The 19869-nt window shown below is 39.8% G+C and overlaps 1 protein-coding gene across 2 annotated transcripts in view; it reads right to left on the reverse strand.

Annotated features, from left to right (window-relative positions):
• Window positions 1–16156: 16156 nt before the first annotated feature.
• LOC136875788 (transient receptor potential channel pyrexia) overlaps window positions 16157–19869 on the reverse strand; it is a 28014-nt gene continuing 24301 nt past the window's right edge. For both annotated transcript variants that reach the window (XM_068228134.1, XM_067149387.2), the window contains exon 4: window positions 16157–19365. In XM_068228134.1, the coding sequence (XP_068084235.1) occupies window positions 17415–19365 (1951 nt within the window). In that variant the 3' untranslated portion in view covers window positions 16157–17414. The remainder of the gene's footprint in view (window positions 19366–19869) is intronic.

The raw sequence follows: 19869 nt of genomic DNA on the forward strand, positions 1-19869 counted from the left end.
AAAATCAGCAGTTTATATACTCTCGCAGAAAGTTCGAGGCGTTTCAGGAAGGAAAACACCCGCCCACAATCATTTTATTGGTGGATAAAGAAAACCCCTACACAAGATGAAGAAGAAACACATTATTGGTGGAAAATTAATTAAAGAAATTCGGGATTGGCTAAATTCAAAACAAGGGGAAAGAAAGGGTTAATATTGCCAACTTAAACAATGACTGAAAGAAATTTAGCAAAGAACAAACTTTTGAAATTAAATTTTCTCCAAAAAAAACACTTCTTTTACTTCGCACTAGGGTGCATCGTTGTAGTTCTTCAGTAGTGTCCTCTAGAAGAGAATGTTCACACTTCTTACTACAAGCAAAACAAAAATACGTCGAAAACAACACAGTTCAGAAACTTCAAAATTTCCAAGTAGTGACATCTTCAGGGTAACTTAAAAATTAACACATAAGACAAAGTTCGGACTTCTTCCAGTAGGGGGGGGGGGGTGTTTCAACTGGCGCAAGGTTTGAATTAGCGGCGTGGAGGTGTACCGCCCGGTACAATAATAATAATAATAATAATAATAATAATAATAATAATAATAATAATAATAATAATAATAATAATAATAATAATAATAATAATAATAATAATAATTGTACCGGGCGGTACACCTCTACGCCGCGCCAATTAGAACTCCTCTACAGGAGAAACACAGAACTTGGAACTAGATCTACTTAAACTTTTCCTCAGAAGATGTCGCCCCTTAATTTTGTGTTTGTGAAGTTTCTAGTACTGTATAAATTCTACGCGTTTTGTTTATCATCAAGAAGTTTGGACTTTCTGCAACAGATACCACTACAAAAATTATGATCATGCACCCTGGTGCGAAGTGAAGGAACCCTTTTTGAAGAAATTTTGTATTCTTAAGTTTGTTCTTTACTAAATTATGTTCGTTCATTTGTGGGTTGGCAATATTGACCTTTTCTTTCCGCCAGGATTGAATACAGCCAATCCCTAATTTCTGTAATTAATTTTCGGCCTATCATAGGCTTCTTCTTCGATTTGGTGTGTAACTTTAAGCTAGCCAATAAAAGTGAGAGGGTGTGGCTTGATTATTCATGAAAGATCTCGAACTTTCCGCGAGGGTTTATAAATTGCGGATTTTCACGTCTCTTGACCATTTTTATCAACATCTAACTGAGTGTGTGTATGTGAAGCAGGAGGCGGGTAGTGCCACTTTCATCAGGCAGCAGTTCTTCAGCAAGGGAATACCCGTTTAACATCTTTTTCTCTTGCTAGCTCAGCAGTTTAACCCGCGGGAAAGGTCCGAAACTTTTACCATGTAACCTACTTTTCTAAAAATGTAATTTTCTGCCGGCTTATGTAAAAACTTCATAAAATCTGTAACCGTAATTCGGGGATAGAGAGTGATTTACCCTCCCGAGCTCCCCTTCATACTGGTTTGAGGTGACTACGTTTTGTAACTGCTTTCTTGCTTTCCGTAATGTCTTAAATTATTCTGATACAAGTCACCTCCATAATCTGGGAATAGCCCCTGTTTCATCGGCCTAGTGCCTTTTAGGTTTTAGATTGCATACCTAGGAGTGCAAGTACTCGCCTCCATTCAATTTGGTGTTTCGGGCCATTTACTTAACCTGTTCTTTTTCTGCTAAGGCCCAGTAGGTTGGGTACAAGATACCCCTGTTTCATTTTTGTAAGTTATGCCTTGATGGCAAGTAATTGTAAGGTTCTGATATTGCCTTGAATAAGCTTGAAAAACTGAGAGCGGGTCAGCCTCTAGGAGGCTCGATATTGTAATAATGAAATGTCGTATGGCTTTTAGTGCCGGGATATCCCAGGACGGGTTCGGTTCGCCAGGTGCAGGTCTTTCTATTTGACTCCCGTAGGCGACCTGCGCGTCGTGATGAGGATGAAATGATGATGAAGACAACACATACACCCAGCCCCGTGCCATTGGAATTAACCAATTAAGGTTAAAATCCCCGACCCGGCCGAAAATCGAACCCGGAACCCTCTGAACCGAAGGCCAGTACGCTGATCGTTCAGCCCACGAGTCGGACGATATTGTAATTAGGAGCAAGTGCTCCATGTTTTAGGGGATTTCTGCCCTTTGAATAAATTAGTGTGTTGTAATGTCTAGCTAGGAGCTCAAAATTGTAAAATTAGGGGCTTGTAGCCCAAGAGTGTTAAAATTCTGAAATCTTGGATCCTCCTAAGTCTTGTTTCCAAATTGTTATTTCACTCAGTGAAACGTTGTTATAATTTTGTTGTTTCTTCTGAAAATATAACCTTTGTTAAAATTCTTAAATTAACTTTGACCTTGTAGTTAGACCCATTCATCCCGGCACCTTCTTTCACCTCTGCGTTCCACGGGTAACCCCGAAAATAATAATAATAATAATAATAATAATAATAATAATAATAATAATAATAATAATAATAATGTACCTGTGGCCTCCGGAGAGGCAGGTCTTTCGAGTTGACGCCCTATAGGTTACCTGTGCGTCTGTGAGAATGCGGCCCTACCTATTATGAACTCTAAACTGGAAAACGACAAACACAGCGCAGCTACCATACCATCGGAATTAACCAATGAAGGGAAAAATCCCCGACTAGGCCGCGAATGGAACGCGGCGCACCTTGGGCGAAAGGCCAGCACGCCAACCATTTAGCCATGGAGCCGCACAACAATATATCAACGTAGTAAGTTAAACCTTCAGCAGACGCCTTGGTGTTATTCGATAGAAGCAGGCGATGTGCCGCCACACCAACCTCCCTTTCGGTGAATCATCGTTATCATATTCTGGTTGAATATGAGAAGATTACAATGTGACTGTACACCTCATAAAGCCAATGACGATGATAACGACATTTAATTATTATCGTCCTGTAACTTGTTATGTCAACTCAGTATTTCCATGTCACAGATAAACAGCGCTGATGGACTTTACACTAAAAATCCTACCGAGTGAGTTGGCCGTGCAGTGGGCTTGCATTCGGAAGATGGTGGGTTCGAATCAAACGTAAGGACGGGAAAGGGCTAGGAGGTGGAAGGAAGCGGCCGTGGCCTTAATCAAGGCACAGTCCCAGCATTTTCCTGGTGGGAAAGTGGGAAATAATGGTAAACTATTCTCAGGGCTGACGTTAGTGGGGTTTCAAATACAAGTTAACAGCTACGTGACGCAGACCTGCAGCCACACGCTCGGATCACTTACTATTTAAACAGGAAGCTAATTTGATGTTTTTACTTCGAAAACTATCATTGCAAACCACAGTTTGGAGAAGTACTGCTCGTTGTAGTGCATTTACCATCAGTTTAGACAGACAGAATGCTATTTGGAACTACTGTATTGCACCCATAAGCGAATTTACGTAATTAATTTACAAATTAAAAGTTGAATATTTCGCATATGGGATACTGCAGTAGGCTGGGAATCCAGCAGTCACAAAAGAACTTTCTGGCGCCAGTCAGACGGCGAGTAAAATCCACAAAACTCTTCTTAGAGCACGTCCAACTTGTAAACCACCCTGAGTACTCCTTCCAATAAATTTTATGATACCGACTAGGAGTGGCGACTTTCTGTTGGTTCTCACGAGAAAATCACGCGTTGAGGCCTGACCTACTTAGCTAGGACAAAAGGGACAACGACAATACCCGCCAATCCTTGGGAGGAAATGGAAGCATCCACGCTACGAAGAGCGCGAAAGTCTCAGCCAATCACAAAATTCTAAATTTGAATGAACTGTCACAGCGGGAATCTACAGGCAGTATTTCGCTATCTGAAGCCCGGTGTGGTGGTGAAAAACAGTGTCCTGATTTCTTTATAATATTTGGAAATTTATCAGTGCGAATCTGTGGTTAATAAGTGCCTAATTAATAAAATTTAACTCCACACGGAGGAGTAAGTGTGCCCAGAAGGATGAACTGTCATGGCAGGATGGAGCCATTCACCGGAAGAAAATAACACCAGTGACGCGCGCCGTCGTGTGGATTATCCTGTGATCATTTCCCACGACGCAATATTACATGTAAGTCAGACTGAAATTAGGGAGTTTTGTACATAAATTTTGAAAACCTTAACCGACGGATGTACGATAAAGTGCTCCCGAGGGCTAGATCATTACGCCACATCCCTTCCACGGAACTATTTTCTAGGTGGGGGGAGAACTCTTTACAAAACCCAGCGACCACGGGGTTGAATTCTCAGTGTTTCTTGAATTCTCAGTGTTTCTTGAGTTTCTCAGTGTGTCTTCAGAATTCTCAGTGAAACTTCAGTTTGACAGTGCGAATCAGAGCGACAGTGTGACAGAGAGTGACAGCTAATTTAGTTAGTCAGCTTTACTTTTGGCTGGTAAGAAAGTAATTAGAGACACTTGTAGGCATTTTGAGAAGGCCTTGTATTATTTCACTTGGGAGAGTAACATTTCAGAAATGAACACTTTAACAAACTTTTGCTATTTATGCAGAAACAACAGACAAGAGCTACACTTTCAACACTTGGCTTAAATAAACTCACATTACGAGTCGAGAGGAACAAGTCCATGTTTTCAGCATAATTACATAAAACCTCTCTAACCCACGGGTAGTTTCACATTTGTTATAAGCATAAATTTCTCCACAACATTGGAACTGTATTTAGCTTGCTTTTACCATTTAATAAACTGTTTGGCAAGCGAGATGCTTACGGGGAGAAACTTGTAAAGGCAGACGGGGAGGAGAATGACTTTTCTTTAATGAAGGCCGCAGTGGCAGACCTTGAACAAACAGTTGGGGTTAATGTTCGATAAGCTGTGTGTGTAAACAAAAGCTGAGAGACCGGTGTGTAGACCAACAGGTGATTTCCAGGCAGGTAGCTAGACGACCGTCTAACTTCACGACAGGAGTCTGCAGTGGCATCGTCTAACCTTCACTGGAGTGCGAGAAATGCGAGTGTTTTATGTCAACGTAAGCGTGTGTTACGGCATGGCAAACATGTGTCAAATTTGCGTGTGTAAAAATTTGGAATACCACATCAGCTTGAAGATGGAATTCTAAATTCACCATGACCGAGGCCGGAGGGTGAGACAGCATGCCTCCACCACACAGGTATGAGCATCAATAAATAATGTAAATAAATGTGTAGGACCGTGACTAATCGATGATCAATGTAGCTTAGAGTATTAGGTAGGATTGTAAATAGTTCACATTTTTTTAATAATCATAATTATAACTATAATAATAATAACTATAATAATAATAATAATAATAACTATAATAATAATAATAATAATAATAATAATAATAATAATAATAATAATAATAGGGTTATTTGTGCACTTCGTCTAGGTAGATGTTGTTTGCGTGTTCTGTAGTATGTCACTTTGACAGTTTAGGAAGCTATGATATTTGATCTATGAGTGTAATGCCGATTTATAATTAATTATAATATTCATCATGTTATTACATCGTTGGTTTTGAGTCATATTTGTTGGAGTTGTGATCTTGTAAACGCCGCCTAGATGATTTTAATGTTTATTTTTTTGCTATTTTGCGCTTACAGCTTGTTTTGTGTTGTGTATTTTGCGACGATTTTTGGTAGACGCGAGTATTTATTTCTGTGTAGTTGCGGTTACACATCTTTCAACATCTGTGTTTTGAGAGGCAATCTCGCCACCTTTTTTTTATAGAAACAGTGAGTGCTAGGAAGCCATTGATGAGTCAGCTCTGATATTTTGTGATATGTGAAGCAGAGAATGATCAAGAGATCGAGCTAGATGATTAATATCCCTGATGATCTACGTTGATAATGGAAATATGATATTTGGACCATGTCATGAACTGTCGTAAGAAGTCGTAATATGCACGACAGATATTTTGCCCGCCGGATACGAGCGAGGCCGTGTTGTGAGAATAATGAATAATAAAGACGTCGAGAATTAATGAGCAAAGAGAATTGTGAAATGAATAATTTAACCAAGAGTGTTAAATGTGTTACGACATGGGTTATGATTGTAGGCAGAAGCCTGTATTTGTTTAAATAATTCCAGGGAAAGTAGATGCTCGGCAAATATGCTAGCCATTGTACAATGTGAGCAGAGCGACGAGTCAATGTGTTTTTTTTAATAATCATGTAGAGTCATGGATGACATGAAATAACAGTAATTATTGTCCACAAAGGTTAAATAGTATCATGGCCAGACATTTATCGTCTGAGGTTAGAGATTGCCGTCAAATTCACAATATTTATATTTTTGCTACTCGCAGCGGGGTATATTTTTATGGAGACTCCAATTTTATTGTGCGCATTCCATCCTTATTAATTTCCAGTAGGCCGCGATGGTGGGATCTAGTTTTGCTTATTTTATTTCTTTCTGAGTGTACTTTATCACCGCTCCTTTGTAGGACATAAGCGTATGTGAATTATTTATATTTGATTTGATGTAAATAGATAGGTGTAGATAGGCTAGTTTTGTTTTCTGTATTTTCTTTGTCGGAGCAGTGTTTCTCCATTTAACAGATTTAATGATGTAAATAAGATTTCAGATGTTAGGTTAATGGATCGTCGATTAGGTCACAGTCGAAGCGATAGTAGTGGTATGCTCATACCAGGCCTTTAAGTAATTACCAAACTTTTTAAAATCCACTACGTTTTATTTAGAAATGAAGCGATCTTTAATAAACCAATTGTATAAAACTGCCGCAATGAATGAGGTAAACAAGATGGCATCTGCCTCCATCTAGTGGTGGTACCACAAATAATGAGTTGATAATGAAATGCAGTTAGCGGCAAATTCAATAGAAATTTTAATGTACAAGGATCGCTGTCATTTGAAATGTTAACATCAGGCACTTGGCCTAATCTTTTGGATTATTTTTAAGCAGTCCAGTCTATCACAGGTATGCAAGTGAAGTTTAAAAATTAGATGAGTGGTTGTAACATTCAGATTGATGTTTCAATAATTTATTTGTTTAATCATGAAGTGTTTGAATAAGACAATGGTTACGTAGGAAATGAAGGGTGATGTTCATGGTTGTTTTCTTCGAATTATTCCTTATGTGATACACTTGGGTAGTGCAGTCCATGATTATTTTAAAGTGGGGTGTTTTCCCAAATGAGCCACAAGTGATAAATATTTGATAACTCCTATGAGTCACTGGATTGATGACGTAACTAATTATTTTATTATGATTCAACTACTTTTAATTCATTTGAGATATTTTCTACGTAATATAATTCTCTATTTCAAGAAGGTGGTCTTTCTGACCAGAGGTTTAATTGATTTACGTTATCAACTTGAAGACAGAGCCAACATAGTCTGATATTATTTTAATTAAGGTGATTGACCTTCAGTCAGTTTATTAGGCAGATTATGGTGTTTTGTAAGGCAGATTTTCAATCTTTAATTTTCTTAGTCTCATTTATTTCATTTTGTTTACATTTTTTTTACTAGTTCAGTTTACGTTCATTTTTTTGGCACTTTGCATTTTTATTCAATAAATCTGTCTTTATTTAAATTTTAATTCAGTCTTTGGGTACCGTCATTTTTAGTTACTTTACCCCTCTTTTCATTTCCTCACTCCTTGATCGGCGGGTGGCCTCTCTTCGGGGATAGCGGACGGTCACGACTGAGGAAGAAGAGTCTACATGCAGCGGTGAGTATGATTTACATGTCATTTATTACAGGAGCAGCCGGCGCACAGAAGAAGGAAGAGTTCACCGCAGTTGTTGCCTTGAAAAGGGCACAGTATGTAGTAGATATTTCCTATCAGAAAATAGTTCGAGCCAGATTTTTCCATAGACATTTGATTTTTCATTTAATTTCATTACTTCTCAATATATGGGTCCCCACTACGAAAAAATAAATCGTGCAAAATTATTTTAATGAAAGTACATGATTAATATTACAAACGACAAATTTACAGTGTGGTTTAGATAGCCTACTAATGCCAAGTGTACAGATGGTCTCAAAATCGGAAGTAGCCCTTCAGATCTACTTCCTGAATAACAATGACATTTACAGTAAGATACAAAAGTTGAAAACTAGAAAATCAGCTGGAATTGATAAGATTTCTGGAAATATACTAAAGGCAATGGGTTTGGATGTAGTACCATATCTGAAGTATTTTTTAAAATAATTGTTTGCATGAAGGAGCTATACCAAATGAATGGAGAGTTGCTATAGTAGCCCCTGTGTATAAAGGAAAGGGTGAAAATTACAGGCCAGTCAGTTTGACATGCATTGCATGTGAGCTTTGGGAAAGCATTCTTTCTGATTATATTAGACATGTTTGCGAAATTAATAACTGGTTTGACAGAAGGCAGTTTGGGTTTAGGAAAGGTTATTCCACTGAAGCCCAACTTGTAGGATTCCAGCAAGATATACCAGATATCCTGGATTCAGGAGGCCAAATGGACTGTATAGCGATTGGGCTATCTAAGTTATTTGATAGGGTAGATCATGGAAGACTACTGGCAAAAATGAGTGGTATTGGACTAGAAAAAAAAAAGAGTGACTGAATGAGTGGCTATATTTCTAGAAAAGAGAACTCAGAGAATTAGAGTAGGCGAAGCTCTATCTGACCCTGTAATAATTAAGAGGGGAATTCCTCAAGGCAGTATTATTGAAGCTTTATGTTTTCTTATATATATCAATGATATGTGTAAAGAAGTGGAATCATAGATAAGGCTGTTTGCAGGTGATGTTATTCTGTACAGAGTAATAAATAAGTTACAAGATTGTGAGCAGCTGCAGGGTGACCTCGATAGTGTTGTGAGATGAACGGTGGGCAATGGTATGATGATAAAAGGGGTTAAAAGTCAGGTTGTGTGTTTCACAAATAGGAAAAGTCCTCTCAGTTTTAATTACTGCATTGATGGGGTGAATGTTCCTTTTGGGAATCATTGTAAGTACGTAGGTGTTAATATAAGAAAAGACCTTCATTGGGGTAATCACATAAATATGATTGTTAATAAAGGGTAAAGATCTCTGCACATGGTTATGAGGGTATTTAGGGGTTGTAGCAAGGATGTAAAGGAGAGAGCATATAAGTCTCTGGGAAGACCCCAACCAGAGTATGGTTCCAGTGTATGGGACCCTCACCAGGATTACTTGATTCAAGAACTGGATAAAATCCAAAGAAATGCAGCTCGATTTGTTCTGGGTGATTTCCGACAAAAGAGTAGCGTTACAAAAATGTTGCAAAGTTTGGGATGGGAAGAATTGGGAGAAAGGAGACGAGCTGTTCGATTAAGTGGTATGTTCCGAGAGAGATGGCGTGGTGTCTTTAAAAGTAGAAATGATCACAATATGAAGATAAAGTTGGAATTCAAGAGGACAAATTGGGGCAAATATTCGTTTATAGGAAGGGGAGTTAGGGATTGGAATAACTTACCAAGGAAGATGTTCAATAATTTTCCAATTTCATTTAAGAAAAGGCTGGGAAGACAACAGATAGGGAATCTGCCATATGGACGACTGCCCTAAATGCAGATCAGTAGTGAATGATTGATGACTAAAGTGTTTACTTGTACCGAAGTGTATAAAAGAGTCACAAAAGAATTTGAAAATTTCTCACTTGCAACCCACCAGGAAAGCTATAACGGTAATGTCTTTCCGTTTTTAAATTATTTTGAAATAATTCGCCGTTGACTCATAAATTATTTTCTTTATTGGTCGGCTAGCGGTTGCAGATTCCCATCAGTTTCAATTCGAACTGTAGGATCAATGATGACGCCTGATACCAGGATACCAACTCTTAGAGTAGTTTCGTTGGTTGGAACGCTGTGAGCTTCCTCGTGAACAAGCTTCTCAGTCTATCGAACACACAAGTTCAGTATATATAGTAGACGATAACATACCTTTAAAAAACACATCATTAATCAAGGAGTAAAAATACATACTGTTACACTCCGCACTGCTTTACTTCTAAATTGACGTTTTGGCACACTTTGGCTCTGTATGGTGGTCATGCGCTGAAACATAGACATCCCAAGCTGCCATTCATATCGATAGAGCGCGATCTCGAAATAATATAATATTTACATTCACCACGTGGTTAACCTGTCTCCCTCAGCGTGTATGGTATTCGCGGTCTTCAGTAATTAGTGTATTTTTCATATTGGTCTTTATATCTCTAGTATAGTACAGTATAGCGCAGTTTACACTTTAGTACAGAGTAAGTTAGTACAATGTAGGTTTAATTGTTCCGAGTATAAAAATAGCTGTAGTTAGTTTGACTTACGTCCGTGTATTGGCTAGTGTACTTACTTCGTCGTGTTTGCCATGTCTCAATGTAGTTCGGGAAAGACAAGTGGCAAGAAATCGAGAGATGTGGGACAAGGCACGCGTTTGAGAAGCCAGGCCCGTGATATTACGTCCAACGCTTCCTTTAGCACAAGCCATACAGAAAACTGGTGACTCTACCAAAGAAAGTAAATACACAGTAGTGGAAGTTGGAAAGGAGAAATACGACGCCGAGGAACGATCTCCTGGATCCTCTAAGTTCGAAACGCCGGGTAAGAAAAGGAATCGGGCCAAATGAGTGACGAACTTGGCCAGTTTCCAGAAAGAAGCCATTCGTCGGCATATTTGTGATTACTAGCGCAGAAAAGACCACCCTACTCTTGCGAATCTCCGTGAGTCTCTGAGGGAAAGCAATCCATTTAAGGGAAGCCAGACTTCACTGAATGTTGTGGTAAAGGAACTGGGATTCTGATGGAAGAAATTAAACTGCCGGCGAGTTTTAATGGAGTGAAGTGATATTGTGATGTGTCGCTGCCGGGTTTTAAGGAACGTTATGAATGACAATTTTGATTCGATTGTGAGACTGGACGAAACATGGATCAATGCAAACCATACCGTAGAAAAAGGCTGGACAGATGATTCTGTAGAAAGTACAATGGCAGTGCCGATTGGAAAGCGGGGTGCGGGGTAGAGAAATTGTGCTGCATGTCGGTACCGCAAATGGATTTGTGCTCAACTGTTTATACGTACTGAGGTTTAACAAGAATGGCGATTGCCACAAGGAGATGAAAAGTGTTAATTTTCAGATCTGGTTTGAATACACGTTACTGAATAAGGTGCCTGAAAATTGTAAGATAATAATGGACAACGCTTCCTACATTCCGTAATTCAGAATAAAGCCCCGACAATGGTAGCAAGAAAGTCGATTATTGTTGAGTGGTTAAAGAAAATACAGCAGAGACAATACGCGACACTGAGCGAGATATCGAGGGACAGCTATTGGAGCTCTCTCTAGCGAGTAGACCTGAGAACTACTGATTCTGTCATAAGAACACGTGTATTTGTGTGTGAAGCTTTTGGTGTTATTTATACGTTTCCAGTGAGTTGACATAATTAAATAGTAGCGTGTGTCATTCCTTGATATCTCATCTCAACATGAGGGGAAAGGTATGTGCTGTGTTTGGCTGCAGTAACTATGAAGTAGAGAAGAATGCGCTGTCTTTCTTTCGCTACCCTCGTGACAAGAAAATGTAAGTAATATTGTGTTTACATATATATTCTTCCAGTGACAAAGTTATTTTTATAGTACTTCATTATCTTCTGACCTGCTCGATCCATATTTTAACTGGATTAAAATATAATACGCATGTTTTATTGTATAGTGCAGCAGTTAACCTTCAATACCGATGTGTTGTTGTAAGTGTGATCTGTGGGTTTTGAAATGTCACAGAAGTGATTTGGATAAGGTGTACAAGAAAGAAGGGACGTTACGCTTATATAAGACTTATAAGATCTGTTCAGATCATTTCCAGGCCAGCGACTTTAAAAATCCTCGATTATACAGCTAAGGGTACGTTACATTTTTACTCTAATTGTACGTAAATATTGCTCAAAGCATCACTATTGACAACATTTTCATTCTTTCTTTTATCCCTCTTCTCATATTAAAGCCGGGATTTTATAGATTTTCTTTCTGTTGGTAGGCTTCATGTTAAGAGGAAAATTGTCCAGCTTTTAAATGTTACTTCATTGCATCATGAGTGTAAGGAATGTGCCGATATTTTTATTGACAAGTGTTTTAATGTGATGATACAATCTTTCTTAAATGAGAAAAAAGACAAATCTAACCGTAAAAGTTCAGGCAGGAATGCTAAAGGAAAAATGTAATGCATAAATGTAAGATCAACCCATTTCACAGCAGTCCATTTCACATCTTGTTTATATGTCTAATTTCAGTCTTTAAATAATAATCTTTTAAATAATTCTTCATTCATTTATCCAGAATTGCTTTAGCAACTTTGAAGTTAATATCTCAATAATACTTTCTTTCTAGACGTTATTTATTTATCCATTTTCGTATATGCATTTCCATTGATATTTGAATTTAGCGGGACTTTTCAGGTCAAGCCACTAGGAGCGCCACCGTCGAATTGTCTCCCATTTTAACAAGGCTAAATCCGTAAGTGTCACGTATTGTCTCTACTGCATTTGGTTAAAGAGACACAACATTCCTGTGCGGGACGACGTGAAGAACGCTGAATTGTTGCGGCTTGTGAAAGGAAACAAGCCATAATTTTCAGTGTATGTTATGGACAAAATTGCAAAACGTCATGGACATAAAGTTATTCGATTCCCCCCTTCTCATTGCCATTTCAATGCAATAGAGAAAATTTAGGCTCAGATTAAGTGTTATGTTGCAACCAAAAAAAAAAGTGGCTTGCTGTACCCGAGGTGGGAAAGCCGTGGCGATGACTGGAAGAAAGTTGTACTCAGTACACAACGAGTAATACGTAAGGCGTGGAAAATGAAGATGTGGGAGAGCTGTGTCGAAAGTTTAATAGTATACTTGGGAGCTGGTGATTGACAGTGATTCATTGTTGGAGGTTCCAGTGACTCTGAGATCAGTGGAGTGTCAACTTTGTAAGCCACAAACTTCTTCCTGTGCCAGCCATTAGCGGTGAGTGATGGGTTACTTCCTCATTCGATTTTATTCTTAATAATATATTTTCTTTTTAGTGTTCGATGTTGTTAGTAAGAGTGGTTTTTGTGAATTTGTTTTCAGTCCATATTCATTAGTTTTTCTGAGTACGATATTGCATTTTACGAGGGCTATTTACTGCGGTCGTATTGCATCAGCTGTTCTCGCGGCAGAAGAAGGGCGATGCTCATGTGTTTTGCGAAACGTGAGTTTAGAAGTAAAGCCACGCAGAGTATAAGCACATAATAACATGTTTCGTTCTTAGAAGAACATCGTCAGATTATATGAAGTAACACTCAATATTTGGAAATATTCACGTTTATTTCTGTCCAAACACCTAGGAATTAAAATTTGGAACTTATCTTAAACCTTCTTCTTAATCTGTTTACCCTCCAAGGTTGGTTTTTCCCTCGGACTCGGCGAGGGATCCCACCTCTACCGCCTCAACTGCACTGCCCTGGAGCTTCAGACTTTGGGTCGGGGATACAACTGGGGAGAAAGACCAGTACCTTGCCCAGGCGGCCTCACCTGCTATGCTGAACAGGGGCCTTGTGGAGGGATGGGAAGAATGGATGGGACAGGCAAGGAAGTGGCCTTAAGTTAAGTACCATCCCGGCATTTGCCTGGAGGAGAAGTGGGAAACCACGGAAAACCACTTCTAGGATGGCTGAGGTGGGAATCGAACCCACCTCTACTCAGCTGACCTCCCGAGGCTGAGTGGACCCCGTTCCAGGCCTCGTACCACTTGTCAAATTTCGTGGCAGAGCCGGGAATCGAACCCGGACCTCCGGGGGTGGCAGCTAATCACGCTAACCACTACACCACAGAGGCGGACACTTACCTCAAATATGAAGTTAATACAAAACAAACATAAACATTTCCAAATATTGAGTGTGACTTGATATAATCTGAAGATGTTCTCTAAGAACGAAATATGTTCTCCTGTGTTTAATAGTATAAGTTTTGCAGGTATATTATAATGCATTAACTATATTGATCTCCTGTGTTCAAAAGACTGAAAAGTTTTTAAGTTACATTTAATAGACGAGGGGAGGTCACGATGTCTGCATCACCGATTTTGTTCAAACTTTGTAGGCTGGAAGTACTACATCACAAAAACACACTGGCAAAGTAGTAGCGCACAACTCTCAATTTCTTTTTTAAAACAAGCTATTTTGAAAATGTCGAAAAAGTTACGAGAGGTTTAACATGCCAGGTATTTCATTAATCTTTGTTGGAAAAGAAGAAATATACCCGAAGAATGGAGTAAAGCTAAAATAATGTCACTTTTCAAGAAAGGAAAAAGAAGTTTTTGCAGTAACTATCGAGGAATAAGTTTATTAAATGTTGGCTATAAAATATATGCTAAAATAATAAAGAATAGACTTAAAATCATTGCACACAATCTCTTATTGGAAGAACAATGTGGATTTAGGAAAGGCAGATCCTGTACAGATTTAGCCTCAAACAGATACTGGAGAAGAAAAGAGAATTTAACTTGAATACTTATGTCGCTTTTGTCGACTATGAAAAGGCTTTTGATAAGGTAGATAGAGAACAGTTATGGAATATAAAGTCAGAAAATGGATACCCTAAAATTTTTATTCAAGTTATCCAAAGTATATACAGAAGGACGAGAATTGTCTTAGATCTAGGATACAAACTAACGGAAGAAATATTAATTAATCAAGGTGTACGTCAGGGATGCAGCCTCTCTCCAACACTATTCAATATATATATAGATGAATCAGAAATTGGAAACGAATTGTGCACTCTGGAATAAAATTGAACACAAACACATACATAAATACTATGCTCTTTGCAGATGATCAATTTATCCTGCAGGATGATGAAGATAAACTCCAGAAATCAATACATCAGTTAAACACCATTTGTAAAAGTTATAATCTTCAGCTATCCAGATTGAAAACCAAAGTTATGGCATGGCAAGGAATATATCCTATCAGAGCGAAGATAGTATTGGACAATCAACCAGTAGAACAAGTCTCAAATTTTAAGTACCTTGGTTGTGAAATATCTTTTAATGATGATGACGAGGTGAAGAAGAAGCTTCTTCGATTTCAATATAAGTGTGGGACAATTCGCCGAATACTGAAAGGGATAGTAAGAGAAGATACTCAACTTCAATTCTATAAGACTACGACTGTACCAACTTTGCTATATGGAAGTGAGGCATGGGTGGATAAAACAAGCTATAGGAATAAAATACAATCATCTGAAATGAGATTCCTAACATCAGTGAAAGGATACTCCCAAAAAAAGATAAAATACGAAATGAAGAGATAAGACAACAATTAAATATATACTCAGTGAATGAAAGAATATTCCAAAACAGGATAAATTGGAAAAAACACGTTCTGAGGATGGATAACGACAGAATCCCAAAACTTGCCCTGGAATACCATCCTACAGGAAGAAGAGATATTGGTCGTCCTATGAAGAGATGGAATGAAATCTGAGGTCGGAGCAGGCTATTAGCCTAATCCATGAAGAGGACGTAAGTGAGTAAGTAAGTAAGTAAGGTTTAGCATACCAGGTATCATCCAGCGGGAGACTGTGGCACGGTGGTCGGGTGGGTAAGGTTCTCCTCTTCAGTTGTGAAGGTGGCGACTTCGAGTCACGCTCGTATCTACTCGTTTTTTTTTTCCTGACATTTCCTGATCTTATTCTTTATCTATTATACATTTTCTTCTTTCTTTCTTTCTTTCTTTCTTTCTTTCTTTCTTTCTTTCTTAATCTGTTTACCCTCCAGGGTAGGTTTTTCCCTCGGACTCAGCGGGGGATCCCACCTCTACCGCCTCAAGGGCATTGTCCTGGAGCTTCAGACTCTGGGTCGGGGATACAACTGGGGAGGATGACCAGTACCTCGCCCAGGCGGCCTCACCTGCTATACTGAACAGGGGCCTTCCGGGGGGATGAGAAGATTGGAAGGGATAGACAAGGAAGAGGGAAGGAAGCGGCCGTGGCTTTAAGTTAGGTACCGTCTCGGCATTTGCCTGGAGGTGAAGAGGAAAACCACGGAAAACCACTTACAAGATGGCTGAGGTGGTAATCGAACCCACCTCTACTCATTTGACCTCCTCCCCATGCCACCCCCTGTTCAGCGTAGCAGGTGAGGCAGCCTGGGTGAGGTACTCATCCTCCTTCCCAGTTGTATCCCCGACCCAAAATCTGAAGCTCCAGGACACTGCCCTTGAGGTGCTAGAGGTGGAATCCCTCGCTGAGTCCGAGGGATAAACAACCCTGGAGGATAAACAGATTAAGAAGAAGACTGTGCTCGACGTAAGCCGTGGCCTCTTTCAACTGTTTATTAGTTGCTTGCTCTCCCGGGAACTCGTTTGCACTTTGCGTAGCACTTTCGCTTCAACGTAATTCAACATGCGAGATCTCAATGCCGATCGAACTTATGATGAGCACGCCTGGTTAAATCGCACACAACCGTTACATAAGTTATGTATACCAGCCCCAGTAGTCGAAGGTTGGATCGCAACAGTCCAACCATTTGAGTTCTAAGCATAACTTCTTTACTAAATACATTGTAATTACTTCACTCCCTGTTGGTTTATAAGAAGGCTTATATAAATCATCAATAAGATAAGAGGCTAGTTTCAATAACAATCCAACCTAACATGTTACAGTACATTTCTTAACTGTGTCACAATGTATCCTCGAACGTAACACATGACTAACTTGTTATTGTAATCTCTAGACGATGTACGTCACCTTTGTCATAAAGATGTTGTTGACACGTGAATCCAGAGATCAATACTATATACAGATAACGGAAATAAGCTATAATCAACTAGTCGCCACCCACAATTTGTTCACATAACATATCTAGGCTTCACGTCTCTCCATCAAAGATACTGGACTCTAACATATCAGCAGATATGTAGTTCAGACAGTGTATAAAATGGACGGCTGGAGTCCTGATAGCTTCAGTATTTGGAACAAATATAAATACTGTTAAGCAACCAAAAACGTGCCTCACAAATGAACGCGGTCAGACAGTGACTAACTGCTGCTCTCATTCGAAACACGAGGAAACAGGGGACCAGGAAATGTCAGTAAAGAAAAGCAAGTTGATACGAGCGTGACTCGAACACGCCACGTTCATAACTGAAGCGGCGAATCTTAAACATTGGACCACCGCACCACAGTGTCTCGCTTGATGGTACCTGGCTTACTAAACCTCTCGTAACTTTTACCGACATTTTCAAAATTGCTCTTTTTTCGAAAAATGTTGAAAGTTGCAGGCTACTACTTTGCCAGTGTGTTTTTGTGATGTAGTACTACTAACCTACAAAGTTTGAACAAAATCGGTGATGCAGACATCGTGACCTCCACCTGTGAGTGGACTCTGGAAAGTGTGGCTTCCTTCCTAACAAATTTCTCGTAGAACTCGAGACATTTCATGGCAAGGGATGACGCTATCTTGCTCTTGATCAGATGGTAACTTGTGCTGATTACCCCATTCCTAGGAACGATTTTGACGTTGAACTACTGCCAACACGTTTAACGGCCTCCAGATAATGAAGAATGAAAGATCCCGAGTGTGGGCGTTTAACTTTATCTCGAGACTTATTCGTTGTTGTCTGAACTTGTCTCAGTCTATCGTACAACTCCTCTGGAACATCGCCTGGTTTGATTGTTTTGATCGTAATACGATTAGGAGATCTGACATGTTTGAGCACTGTGTTCCATTCGTATAACCAGTCTGCTCTGTGCTTCTGATGGATAATTGTTGAAAAATGTTCCATTTCTTTACTGTCCTTCACCGCCAGAGCTATCAACATATTCATCAGTGCAAGGATGCAAACAAAAACGAACAACAAAGTAGCAATAATTCCCGAGAAGCGCATATCCGCAAGGGCGTGTTTCACTCTGTTGAGGTTTAGCTCTCCGCCGCTACTTGCTGTGTTGCTGGAATTGTCTGTGCTGTTAGAATTGTCACGCTGGTTGAAAGCGGGAGAAGTTTCCAACCCTCCTTGCAGGAACACCACAGAAGTGAACATAAATGCTTGCCCAAAGTCCTTGAAGTGACTGTCCTCTTCATCTTTATACAGTACAAAGAACGTCAAAGAAAATCCTAGAAGTGTATAAAAGAACAATATTCCATGTTTTAACATATCCTTCGTCACAAGCTGGAACATTGCTATCTGACGATTAAGTCTGGGAATTATGTACGCGTAGAACGGCAATGTGAGCCAAGTGAAGAGAATAGCGATACTCGCCCAGTCCACGTTATATGGTAGAATAGCCATCACCATTGTCGTTACGGGAGGAATCACTATCATTGTAAGATTTGTGAGTCTACTTTTCCAAGGTATCCCTGGAAATATATTTGGGAGTGCAAACACTAATACATGTACTGCAAGCACCCAGGTTGCGTGAGAGACATATGTGCTGACATAATAATTATCGGGAAGACACACGTAAGTAGCCATTGCCGCCATGTAGATCAAATAAGAAAACAGCTGGTACCAGGCGAAATACTTCAGACGCTGCCATTGAAGATGAACTAATGTTGACAGGAGTGGATGTTGAAGAATCTCCGTCCTCTCACTGTGTCCCAGGAGTAACGACGTTACTTTCATCTTATCCTCATTTTCTGGACAGAGCACTTGGAAGTCGATTTCAACATGCTCCTGATACACCGTCACGGAGTCATCGAAAACTTCCCTCAATAGTTCCTCACTGTTAGGAAACTTCCTAAATATTGCTTTGATATTTGTACTGGAACGTGTCACGTGTCTGATTTCTCCGTTGTTAGTGTATGGAATGGCAAGGTTCGCCCCATTTCGTAATAAAAATTGTAAGCATTTTTCAGATTGGTGGTGTATTGCATAAGCAAAGAGTTTGTCAATATACGGATCATGGCCCCAGGAGGAATGATGCAGAGGTAGAAGAGTTTCCAACATATCCACGCGGTCTTCCTTCACTATCATCTTCACTTGGTCCATTAAGAAAGGCACTGATTGTTCATCTAATTTGTACTGCTCGCGTTCCAACAAAAGCTCAACACACTCCACACATTTGGACTGCATTGCCAGTAGCAGTGGAGTTTGACCTGACGAATCTTTAGCATCTAGGCGAAAATTTGTTTCAGCGGCTAGTAGAAGACGAAGTACCTCGGAATGACCTCGTTCACATGCCAAGTGAACTGCAGATTGTTCGAGGTCCGTGACAACATTAGGATCAGCACCAGCTTCCAGCAGCAGCCGAACACTGTCTACGTGTCCGTTTGAGACAGCCCATAGCAAAGCTGTTCGGCTCCTCCCTTCATCAGTGACATCCTGAGCCTCCAGATCAGCAAAAGGTGGTTCAAGAAGTTCAGCTAGAATAGCACTGCTCCCACTCCTTGCAGCTAGCGCCATAGCCGCTGTCCAGTTGACGGGCACTCCGCTTTCCAGTACCCTGTATGAAGAGAAAAGCGGGAGTGATTTTAATTCTTAGCAGAGATAACGCATTCAAACACAGCTAGGAAATTAACAAAATGAGCCCTTGTATCAGTAGCTGGTATTAGGTGGAAAACGAATTTTAGATTCACTTCACAATCCATGTGCAAACGGCCGAATACATCGGTTGTCCGGTCACCGCAATTAAGTAACATTGTTTTTCGTCAGTACTTACTATCTGCGTTTGACGAGAAGTCGCGGCAGCTTGTAGGTACGGCACGAGTAACAGACACTACACTAACCCACAAACATTAGTCGTCATAGACAGTACGAGCTCTCTGAAACAGATGTGTATTCATTATCAAACTGTTCATTATGCAGTCTTCTTCTTCTTCTTTTTCTACCCCTTTTCCCACACCTGTGGGTCGCGGATGCGAACTGCGTCGCACATGTGCATTTGGCCCTTATTTACGACTGGATGCCCTTCCTGACGCTAACCCTATATGGAGGGATGTAATCACTA

This window comes from Anabrus simplex, chromosome 6, assembly GCF_040414725.1.
Source record: "Anabrus simplex isolate iqAnaSimp1 chromosome 6, ASM4041472v1, whole genome shotgun sequence".
Lineage (NCBI taxonomy): Eukaryota > Metazoa > Arthropoda > Insecta > Orthoptera > Tettigoniidae > Anabrus > Anabrus simplex.